This window comes from Echinops telfairi, unplaced genomic scaffold, assembly GCF_000313985.2.
Source record: "Echinops telfairi isolate 266 unplaced genomic scaffold, ASM31398v2 ScPeMD7_1;HRSCAF=3_0, whole genome shotgun sequence".
NCBI lineage: Eukaryota > Metazoa > Chordata > Mammalia > Afrosoricida > Tenrecidae > Echinops > Echinops telfairi.
Window position 1 is genome coordinate 77,570,553 of NW_022103896.1, and position 11,904 is coordinate 77,582,456.

The 11,904-nt window shown below is 38.6% G+C and overlaps 1 protein-coding gene across 4 annotated transcripts in view; it reads right to left on the bottom strand.

Annotated features, from left to right (window-relative positions):
* Nucleotides 1-5,976: 5,976 nt before the first annotated feature.
* YTHDF3 (YTH N6-methyladenosine RNA binding protein 3) overlaps nucleotides 5,977-11,904 on the bottom strand; it is a 29,830-nt gene continuing 23,902 nt past the window's right edge. For all 4 annotated transcript variants that reach the window (XM_045286032.1, XM_004697544.2, XM_045285996.1 and 1 more), the window contains one exon: nucleotides 5,977-9,103. In XM_045286032.1, the coding sequence (XP_045141967.1) occupies nucleotides 9,080-9,103 (24 nt within the window). In that variant the 3' untranslated portion in view covers nucleotides 5,977-9,079. The remainder of the gene's footprint in view (nucleotides 9,104-11,904) is intronic.

The following is an 11,904-nucleotide window of genomic DNA, read 5'->3' on the forward strand; positions in this document are numbered from 1 at the left end:
ATCATTTAACGTACTCACTTGAAGAGGCCTGGCTAGCAGTGACTGAAAACACTGGAAACCAGTAGCAGTGAAAACAAAGACCAACGTTATGTTATTTTCCGTTTTACACAGGCACCGGCTTTCTCGGGATCTGAATGGTGTAAGTGTGAATTGGAAGTAATCACTTTGCCAAGTGGCTAAGCTGTGTCTAAGGAGTGAAGATTGTTCTCGGAAATCTTTACAGGCAATAATAAGTTCTAAAATTTCCACAACACAAGGCAGTACAGTGAAACTTGGAGCAGTCGGAAAGGAACTGTCTCAAAGGGACCCACGTCTATTGGATTTTTCCCCTGTACATCTGTAACTTCCATACTGGTTATGAAATGTGCTTAGCCATTATACTATGCAGCTTAAGGTGTGCATTAAAAAAATTCCATCAGGAAAAAGATGCCAACGTACGTAAATCACTTAAAAATAAAGTATAAAAGGAAATGCACCATCACTCATCTGAATTACTATCCATTTCCCCCCACCCCCGCCCCATACTGGTAAGATTGTGTTTCTCTCATCTAAAACTCTCATATTACTTTCCTCACTCTCTTTATGAAAACCATTGTTTCTCTATACACACAATTGCAATTCATCCACAGAATAGGAATGTGTCCCTATCAGAATGTCTCCAAATACAACTGTTATGGTGACGACAGGGAAGCAATAGGCAGTTCTAAAACATGGAACCCAAAAAAGAGGAAAACGGAAAGAAAAAAGTATGTGCTCACAAGTCTGCTAGAGGGAAAATTAAGTTGTAGTAAGACTCTCTTCTTCCCTCGTTCACACAAGGAGAAATGGAGAGCGACACACTGCCCATTCTTCAGTGCACAGAGTGACTTCCCTACCAAAAGTACAGGATGGAGGGGCCGGGGGACAACTCCACAGTGGAGATCCCATGGAGAGTGGAGCAAGACTACTTCAGTCAGGAAATCAAGATCAACCTCAATAGGTCACACAGATCATGCGAAGTATCTTCCCTGACATGAGATGAAACTGTCAGGATCATAAGTTTGAGTCCTGTCACAGCCAAGATAAATCTAAGAAATGACAATTATGTGAAATGTGGTATCTTGGGTGAGATCTTTGAACTGAAGCTAGGTACTAGAACTGAAGCTAGGTATTAGAATTTTTTTTAATCTATAAATATTATAGTCAATGCACTATATACTCTAGTTAAGATAACAATTGGGGAAATACAGTGCAAAGTGCATGGGAACTCCATGTGACATATTCTCAATTTTTCTTTAAAAGTATTCTAAAAAGAAAACCGTGAAATGGCAGCAAGCAAAATTCGGGACTTTTTGGATGCATTCTCTTTGCTTTTTATCAATAACTTTGCTAAAGTGGTGATTTTCCATTATTAGATTTCAAAATTCATTGAAGGGAAGCAATGGTCACGTTGTGTTAGGTTCTATGCAGGTATGATTTGCAGTAATTAGTCCCAACGCGCTGAATAAAAGATAACTACTAAAAATAGTGGTTTCCCAACATTTCAAAAGAGTATTAGCTACTAGAACAAGCCTACAAATCCAGCTGTTTGAATTACAAAATCTCAGAACTCAAAAGAACCCTCTGATGCATTTTCTTGGTTTTATTGAATAAAATACTAATAAAGGAAGTCGCCAATGGACTTGCTTAGGGTCAGCCCACCAGTTAGAAGTAAAAACTGCCTCAGAACTTTCAATTTTCAATTCTATGATCATTTCCCCAACAATACTTCCATTTTGTTTCGTCAGAAATATCTGAATGAATTCTCAAAATGACACCCAAATACCTAAGGGTATGCTTGAGGTAGGGGAACTCTTTGGAGGGGCAAGTGGGATGCCAGGAGGGGGAAATTTTTCTTTAAAAAACGAACTCTATACTTATCCTTCTTTGCACACTATTTTACGAAAACAAATTTTCATTTAGTCCCAATTTTGAATAAACCAGAAAAATAAAAACCCACTGACATCAAGTCAATACCATCAAATAGCAACCATATGGGACAGAATAGAATTGCTCGTTGGGAGCCCCCAATAAAATGATTTAAATTTTTTTTTGCTCCTTGGGTTTTCTGAGACTGTAAATCTACTTTTAAGATAATTTTATTGGGGGCTCTTACAACTCTTATTGCAATCCATACATCAATTATATCAGGCATGTTTGTACATCTGTTGCCATCATTCTTTTCTAGACAATTACTTTCTACTGAGCCCTTAGTATCAGCTCCTATTGAGACTGTAAATCTTTATGGGAGAAGTTTTACCTTTCTCCTGAGAGGGGGGTGGGTTTGAACTGCTGACCATGTGGTTAGCAGCCTAACATTTAAACCAATGCGTTGTCATTGGTCCTTCATGTTGTGCAAATTCAATTTAAGAGTAGACAAATTTTGCACTATGTGCACTTGCTCACAAACTATTTAAACTGTCACTACTATAAAAGGGAGGGAGACTTTGATAGTTCTCTTTTATTACACGGAGAGGGAGGACGAAACAACACCCATCAAGATGATGCAATGGCAACGATGAGATTAGAAAGCAGACAGAGATCATGGCCACTTAACCCTTTCAAGAGTCTTATTCTTTGCTGTGGGCTTTTTATTGAAACCTGTTTTCAGCAATAGAATTCAGTAACTACTGATTTTGAAACTGAAATTGAACATAATGGTCCCATAGGGTCTCCAGCACTGGGGCTGGTGTTATGAAGCCAGTTTTTCAGATTCATACAGCTAAAGAAGTCCCTACCAGATGACAGCACACACTAATTGTGCCCTGTGTCACCCACTACTGCTACTACCGCCACTGCTATTGTCAATTTAAACAATGCAACCCTACCTGCCCCTGTGGGTTTCCAAGTTTGTAAGTCTTTACAAGAGCAGAAAGCTTCGTCTTTTTTCCTATGCTGTGGCTGGTGGATTGAAACTGCTGATCTCATAGTTAGTAGTCCCGTGTGTAACCCACTATGTCACCGGGAACTTCCCACTAACTCCAAAATCAAAACTTATAGGAGAGAGTAAACTTTGCTCCAGGGTTTCTGAGTTTGCAAATCTTTATAAAAGCAGCCAGTCTCGTGTACATATGCAAATATATTTATATGATGGGGAAATAGATCTATGTGCCTATATTTATAGGTTTAGTATTAAGGTAGCAGAAGGACATTGGGCTTCCACTCAAGTACTCCCTCAAAGCAAGAATAATTTCTTCTATTAAATTGGCATTCTATGATGCTCACCTTCCCAACACAACCGCTGAAGACAAAGCGGGTGAATAAGCAAATGCGGTGAAGAAAGCTGATGGTGTCCTGGCAATCAAAAGATATAGCGTCTGGGGTCTTAAAAGCTTGAAGGTAAACAAGCGGCCATCTAGCTCAGAAGCAACAAAGCCCACATGGAACAACATATCAGCCTGTGTGATCACGAGGTGTCGAAGGGATCACTGAAGACAAATGGGTGCATAAGCAAATGTGGCGAAGAAAGCTGATGGTGCCCGGCTATCAAAAAGTATAGCGTCTGGAGTCTTAAAGGCTTGAAGGTAATCAAGCGGCCATCAAGCTCAGAAGCAACAAAACCCACATGGAAGAAGCACACCAGCCTTTGCAATCAGGTGTCGAAGGGATTAGGTATAAGGCATCATCAGAACAAAAAATCTTACCATTGTGAATGATGGGGGGAGTGCGGAGTGGAGAACCAAAGCCCATTAGTAGGCCACTGGAGATCCCCTTGCAGAGGGGTCACAGGGAGGAGATGAGCCAGTCAGGGTGCGATATAGCAACGATAAAAAATACAACTTTCCTATGTAGTTCCTAAATGTTTTCTCCCCACTCCCACCATCATGATACGAATTCTACCTTGCAAGTCTGGCTAGACCAGAGGATGTACACTGGTACAGATAGGAACTGGAAATACAGGGAATCCAGGGCGGATGATCCCTACAGGACCAGTGGTGTGAGTGGCGATACTGGGAGTATAGGGAGAGTGGGTAGGAGAGGGAACCGATTACAAGGAACTATATGTGACCTCCTCCCTGGGGGATGGACAACAGAAAACTGGGTGAAGGGAGACGTCGGACAGGGCAAGATATGACAAAATAATAATTTATAAATTATCAAGGGCTCATGAGGGAGGGGGGAGTGGGGAGGGAGGGGAAAAATGAGGACCTAATGCTGTGGGCTTAAGTGGAGAGGATATGTTTTGAGAATGAGGGCAATCAATGTACAAATGCGCTTTACACAATTGATGGATTGTGATGAGTTACGAGTCCCTAATAAAATTAGAAAAAATAAAAAAATAGAAAAGCAGCCAGTCTCCCCTTTCTCCCAAAGGGCAGATGGTGGGCTCAAACTGTCAAATTTCAGGTTAGTAGTCTAACGCATAATCCACTACACCATCAGGGCTCCTAAGTCTGAGGCAGAAAATGTAGGTACTATATGTCCAATGGATTTATTTTTTTCCTATAAATTAGAATGATTAAATCTAGAATCACTAAGCAAGATAAAGTCACTGAGCTGGTAAAAATTAGGATTTTCAAGTATATGTATGCTAATGATGTGTGAAACCTCCATTCAGATGACAAGCTTCTGCTAAGGTGGTATTGTGCTGGTAGAGCACTCAGTAGCAATTATCTGATTAAAGGATGATTTAAAAATGATACGGGTTTTCATAATTTACTTACAACTATTTGTCATGGTGGTATAGTCAGTTACACATTGAACTACTACTACCCAAAAGGTTAGCAGTTTGAAACCACCAGTCACTCCGTGGAAGATGAGGCTTTCTACTCCCATAGACCAGTGGTTCTCAACCTTCCAAATGCCGCAACCCTTTTATACAGTTCCTCATGTTGTGGTGAACCCCAACCATAAAATTGCTTTCGTTGCTACTTCTTGTCATTTTGCTGTTACGAATCATAATGTAAATATATGATATGCAGGATGTACTTTGTTACAAATTGAACATAAAGCATAGTGATTAATCACAAAAATAATACATAATTTTATGTTGTGAAATATTTCTAATTACAAATAATATTTTTGTCTGGAAGCATGGGTAAGTTCACGCCTGATACATGTATGTGTACCTGCATGTGGGTGGACCCCCTTGGAAAGGGATAGATGTCATAGTTCAGTTCCTAAGACCATCAGAAATACGTTTTCCTATATAGTCTTAGGCGACCCCTATGAAAGGGTCATTCAACCCCCAAAAGGGGTCTCAACCCACAGGTTGAGAACCACTGCGTTACCATTTTGAAAACCTTGAAAAGTTGCTCCCTGCTTCTGAACAAGTGCCTTAGCTAGAGTCCAGTAGGATCCAGACTTCCTGTCATCTATATCAGCTCTATTCCAAGGGATTAGAGAGAAATTTCAGAACATTGCTTGATACCAAGAGCATTTAAGCTTACGAGACAGCTTACTAATAATTCTCCTCTTATTCAACTCCTTACAAGCGAAAACTGTTTTTCTCCTATTGCAGTGGTTCTCAACCATAATGCTGCAACCCTTAGTTCATGTTGTGGTGACCCCCAACCATGAAATTACTTTTGTTGCTACTTCATAGCTGTCATCTTGCTACAGTTATGAATCAGGCAACCCTGGGAAAGTGTCGTTCATCCCCAAAGGGGTCACAACCCACAGGTTGAGAACTGCTGTTAAGCACCTGGTGGTTTTGAACTGTTGACCTTGCAGTTAGCAATTAATCACTGTCTCCAGGGCTGCTCCTCCTAAAATATGGGTATATAAAGACCCTCTTTTTCTTTAGTATTAAGATCATGTAATTCAGTAATTTACATGGATAAAAGCTAAAATAAGCTGTTATCTTTTAATTCCCCTACCTAGAGAGCTAACCAGAATGATACAATCTGTACTTGAGAGAGATGTCAATCACTATCTGTAATATTGCAAGCAAAATGTTATAATGCTCTTTGGAAAGCAATACATATTGTTAAAGGCAAAAGGGAAAGAACACAGGTGTGCGTGAACAATTTTTATTGAAACCCTCAAAGGTTAGAGAGGACCAGATGGTGAGTTTGGGTACCATAACAGAAAATCTCACCTAACTGTATCATCATTCACAGGAATGAACAAACTCAAACACGACAAATTCAAATTCCCATATAATTGCTACACGTGAATGTAAATGAACTAATTTTATCATAGCCATCCTTTAAACATATAAAAGAGAAAGGAAGTTACATGGCATAACAAAATATATGCAAAACTTAATGAAAACAAAATTCTCTAATTTCTCAAACTTATTTTTAAAGGATGCAAAATACATGTGAAATAATTAAATGACTCAAGCCGATTCTTTTTTTTTATTGCAAACTGTTTTAACATCAGCTTATCCCCCATGCACGGTATTCAAAAAGAACACAGCTTTAGAATTAGGAAGATCACTTAAATTAAAATGAGGAAAAGTAGTGAAATCAGAAAATGGCTAGGGTTTCTTTTGAGAGGAACCTTCAAGTACCAGCATGTATAGAAAAGAATACTAATTTTGGTTACATTTTCCCCCCTTACTGCTTATACAAACTATAATACCTTTCAAAATAAACTACCCATATAACTTTAATAAGAAACATTCATTAACCGGAACTTAAAAAAACAGACAGAAATTTTACTGGGCCAATAAGCTTCTGAATTTGTGATTATGCAAATATTTGCTATGTGTCCGCTGCTGTAGAGCCCAGGTTCTCTCCCTTTGGGTAGCTACAGCAGTTCAGGAACATTCAGTTATACTGTGGAGACAACCTGTGATAATTTCACTTCGGGGGGGCGGGTGGGGGGAAATGTCTTGCAATACCCTGACAGAACGAGAAAGTGAAGGTGGGCATTCTGGAAAAAACTTAACTAGAAAAACCACAAAATAATTGAAGTAGGTGTGTGTGTTGGGGGGGATGGGGAGCGACGTGTTGTTGTTTTTTCTAAAGGAATGCTGCACCCATTTCACTTAAGATTAGAAATCCAGGTTAAAGGCACTGGGAGGTACTCCTCACCATGAATAGACTAGCCAATTACTTTTGTCGTTTCTGAGTCTATTTCAATCAGCCTGCTTGTTGAGTGTTTCCACGACACTTCTCACAGAAAAACCTAATGTAAATTAAACAAGTTTAAATCCATTTGTAATTTAACTATTTTTATAAAAATATTCAGAGTTGCTAATAAAGCACCAGAAAAAGAGTACCTCCGGGAGAGGACTCAGATCCTTCCTGTAAGTTGCCCCCGTTATAAAGTTTTCTCGAACAGACCTCTAGAATGACAAGTCACCTTTGATGTGCCCTCTAGAACACGGCAGTAGGGACTACACTCAAATGCCAATTTGCATTATAAACAGTTAAGAGACATTTTATAGTATTTCATGGCTTTTATCATAAAACTCTTAAAAAGGTAAAATAGGTGCAATTTTCCTTTAAGAAAGTCTTTAGTTTGTAGTATACTGTATTTTGATGCTCCCTTCAGTAAGTACTACTATAATTACTCTGGGACTACCAAATTACTGTGAAGTAGCTATGGTTATCTCCAAATACTGTAAGTTTTTCCACTTGAGTACAGTATTTGTACATTTAAAAAAACATAAAATTATATAAATGAAAGCCTCAAAGAAATATGTAATTTTTTTTTAACTGAAGTGACCAAAGACCATAGTAAATGAAAATCTTTCTAAACATGATGTAAACATAAGTGGAGTTATGCAAAACATCAAGGTATTCAAATCTACTATTGCTATTTTCATCCTTAACAAATATGTTTCACCATTAACAGATAATCTTTCTACACAGCTTTCTCCGTTTAGAACAGTAATATAAGGGGCAGTACATTATCCTCAGAACCATATACCATCAAATCAGTTAATACAGATGTTTGACACATTTAATTATTAACAATCAATTCGTTTCAAGATACAAAATTAATGTTGATATGTATTAATGAAAAAAACAAGATGTTAAAAAGATAACTAAAAGAATACCCAGATATATGTTGTATTCCCATTTATATAGCTCTGATCAATAAAACATCAACACATTCACTTAGATACTGATTTAATCCATGGATCAAGGCCATAATTTCAAAGTATTTTAAGGATGCCAGGACACTGCAAAAGCTGGAGAAAAAGTTGAGGAACAGTATATATGCTTGCTAAACAAGAGCTATGTTTATTTTGCTAGTGAATATCTAGAGTAATAAATTTTTACTTCATGATAGCAATCAGGCTTGCAAACACCCAGAAAAAGGAATTACGGGTTTTAAATGTAGTTATAAAGGTCATAAAAAGTCTGATTAGACTGAGGTACATTTACTCAAAATTTGAGATTCATTAAGTGGTAGCAAACAAAATAATTCCTCAGACAAATGCACATTTTTTTTCAGTATACATACTATTAGAAGGAGGGGAGAAGAATGTGCATTAACTGGTGAAATCCACCAAGCTGCATATCAGTATTTTGTTACACCAAACAGTTTGAAGACAAGGGAAATGTTCTAATATAATTTCAGATTATGTTTCATTTGGCTAAAATAGAGTTTAAAGTTGCTTTGCCTTATTAAAAGTTTACTACAATAATTTTCCACATAAACATTTAGACTTGAACTCCAGGACTAAATATGGCATGATTACTTTGCTTTTAATCTGTCAAGTAGCTAAAAATTGACAATTTAAAAACTACAACAAAGAAAAAGTTGAAGCAGTGTGACTCTTACATCATTGAACCACTTCTGGTTAACTGCTAGTATTTAACAAATTCAAAGGGTTAAGGAATCCTTGCATTCATTCAGTCTCCTGTGCCTTAGCGAGGATGCATAATTACAAAAGACAGCAGATGCTGGTAAAAGCTTCAGGACACAAAGTGCTCGACAAAGTTACAGTTCTCAAGTGTGTTTGGTGAGAGTATAAGGGCAGATGCGCTGATGAAACCATCACAAGAAGAGTCAATTCTGTGTTAAAGTGTTCAAAGATGTCACCTTAAGCAGAAAAAAAAAAAAAACAAGAAACTTTAATAGCATCTTCTTTGACTTATTAGGCATTTCCAGAGTCTACGTCATTAGTGTTGTAATTCTAGCAGGTATCTCCATATGGTTATTGTTTGTTTCTATTTCTCTCCTGAAAGAAAAACATAAAAACATCAATTACTTACATATAAATATTTTGCACATATAATGTAAACCATTTCCAAAGATCTTCAGATACTAATTGAAGAAATTAGTTAAGAATGACTTCCTAGTCTTAGCTTAGATTGTCCATAGTGGATGAATACAACAAAACATTGGAAATAAAAATTCCCAACACAAAGATCTATTTCAGGAAAGTAAAAAAGCTCTTCAGAGCCCTATTTTCTAGAAAGATTTTTATTAGGGTGAGATAAAACAATGTGTTTTTCATCCTTTTGTTGAGTTGGGGTTTTTGCAGCCTCTGTAACCCCCATCCCTCCCCACCCACACGCCCACTAGTGGCTATGAGTTGGACTTCAAGCCCAAGGTCAGAAGACGGAAACACCAGCTGGTCTACGGGAGAAAGATGAGACTTTTTATGACTGTCAACAGTTAGTCTCAGAAACCCACAGGGGCAGTTCCATGCCCTCCAGGGTTGCTATGAGTCTGAATCAATTCAATGCCGTGCGCTTGGTTTGGTTATTGGAAAGACCCTTAGTGGCACAGTGTATTACAAACTGGGCTGGTAAGTCAGCAGCTCAAAACTACCAATTGCACCACAGGAGAAAAATGAGGCTTTCTACTTTTGTGTAGCGTTACCATCTCAGAAACCCACGGGGAGCAGTTCTACTCTGTACTCTAGGGTCACTTTGAGTTAGAATGGGTTTGATAACAGTGAATTTTTGTTTATTTACTGTGGTAAATCTGTATATAAAACATCTGGTGCTCTAACATTACCCACATGTACAGTTCAGTGTCAATGAGTCTTTGATGGTAAGGCATCAAACACATTAAACAAGACCTTTAGCACAGGGCCATAAGAACTAGTTGGTGCCCAGCTACCATTACCAACTAACTTTTCCCCACTCCCTGGGAAAAAGATGAGCCTAGGCTATCTGCCCCAATAAAGATTTCCAAAGCCTTTGAATCCACAGAATGCATAGAGCTGCTAACAGAAAGACTCAGCTTATTTGAAGTGGGCTTAGTTTTGATTTGACTTGTGCTTGCAACACCAAATCTTACATACTATCTCTGTCTTCCAGGATTATCTCAGTAAAGTCAGAGAGTTCTTCACAGACCCAATCAAATTTATATTCACTGATAATCCTGAAAAATACTATCTTTAACACCACAGACTCCAACTTTTTACCACTTTGATATAATCACGTGTTATCATTTAATAGAGACTGGTAGACAGTCTCTGACATGGATCTTGATCTCTCTGCTTCCTGGTATTCATGCCAACATACAATTGCCTCCCCCTGAGTACAGGCTGAGCCTAATGATGGCTTGCTTCTGGAAGAATTGCAGAGGTGACAGATTGTCACTTTGTGATTAGGTTACAAAAGACAGACTTCTTTGTTGCTAGCCGACTTTCTATTTGCCCCAGTCCAACAATACTTGAGGAATTTAATACCGTAGCGTAAAGCATTTAATTTTATCCAAGTATGGTAGTCTCTGTCCTTGAGGACAAAGTACTAATCCTAGGGGTTATTGTTTGCTTTGATCTGGGACTTCCGAGAGTTGTGCTGGCCTGTCAAGTGGGGGCTGGCCAGACAAAACTTATTTAGTCGGCAGTATGAGGTGTAGTCAATTAACATGTCCTTTCTAGCCATCATTTCTTATTTTAATTAAATACTTTTGTTAGGGGCTCTCACATCTCTTAATCATAATCCATACATTCATCCATTGTGTCAAGCACATTGTACATATGCTGCCATCATTTTCAAAGCATCTTCTTTCTACTTGAGCTCTTAGTTCATTTTTCCCCCTGCCCTCCTCCTTTCATGAACCCTTGATAAGTTATAGATTATTATTTTCTTATGTTACATTGTCCTGTCACCTTTCACCCACTTTTCTGTTGTTCGTCCCCCTGGGAGGGGGTTATATATTGATCCTTGTGATCGATTCCCCGTTTCTCTCCCTACCTTCCACTTATCCTCCTGGTATCTCTATTCTCATTGTTGGTCCCTGTGGGGTTTATCTATCCGGGATTCCCTATGTTGCGTCTAGCCATAATTTCTTATGTGATGTATTATAATCTGGACTCTATGTCTGTGGCTATAATCCCATTGTGGAGGGAGTTCTCTGTGATACTAATGAGCAGCATTAAGTTAGGATTAAGTTTTGACTTTAGCAGAGGCTATGAATCAAGCCACACACCACCCTTTGTTTCCTTGGTGGCATGGTGTGCCAAGACAAAAACCACACTCCAGAAAGGCTATTCCTTTGTGTATAAGAGCGATCTGCGACACAGAGAGAAATCCCAGGGTCATCAGAAGAGAGTGTTCAAGGTCTAGCTCAGAGGCATCAAGAGACCATGCAACACTGAAATGAAGCCAAGCCCAAACCAGAGGCTGAGACAATGAAACCACAAGGCAGATCAGAGAAACAGCACCAAGATTATGGAACTGAGGCAGAGGACCAGTGTGCTTCCTGATCCACAGAGGCAGTGGTCAAGGGGCCAGCATGGTTGAGAGGCTGAGGATCGATCAGATATGGCTGCTGGTTAAGGAGGTATCACTACAGACAAATGACCATTTCCTTACTACTTTTGTTTTTCATAATCATTTTATTGGGGGCTCGTACATCTCTTATCACAATCCATATGTACATTCATTGTGTCGAAAGAGCTGGGAGGCAAAGGGCATTTATAGAGGTCTAGATAAAGACATGTACATATGCAAATATATTTATATATGAGTATGGGGAAATAAATCTAGGTGCCTATATTTGTAGGTTTAGTATTAAGGT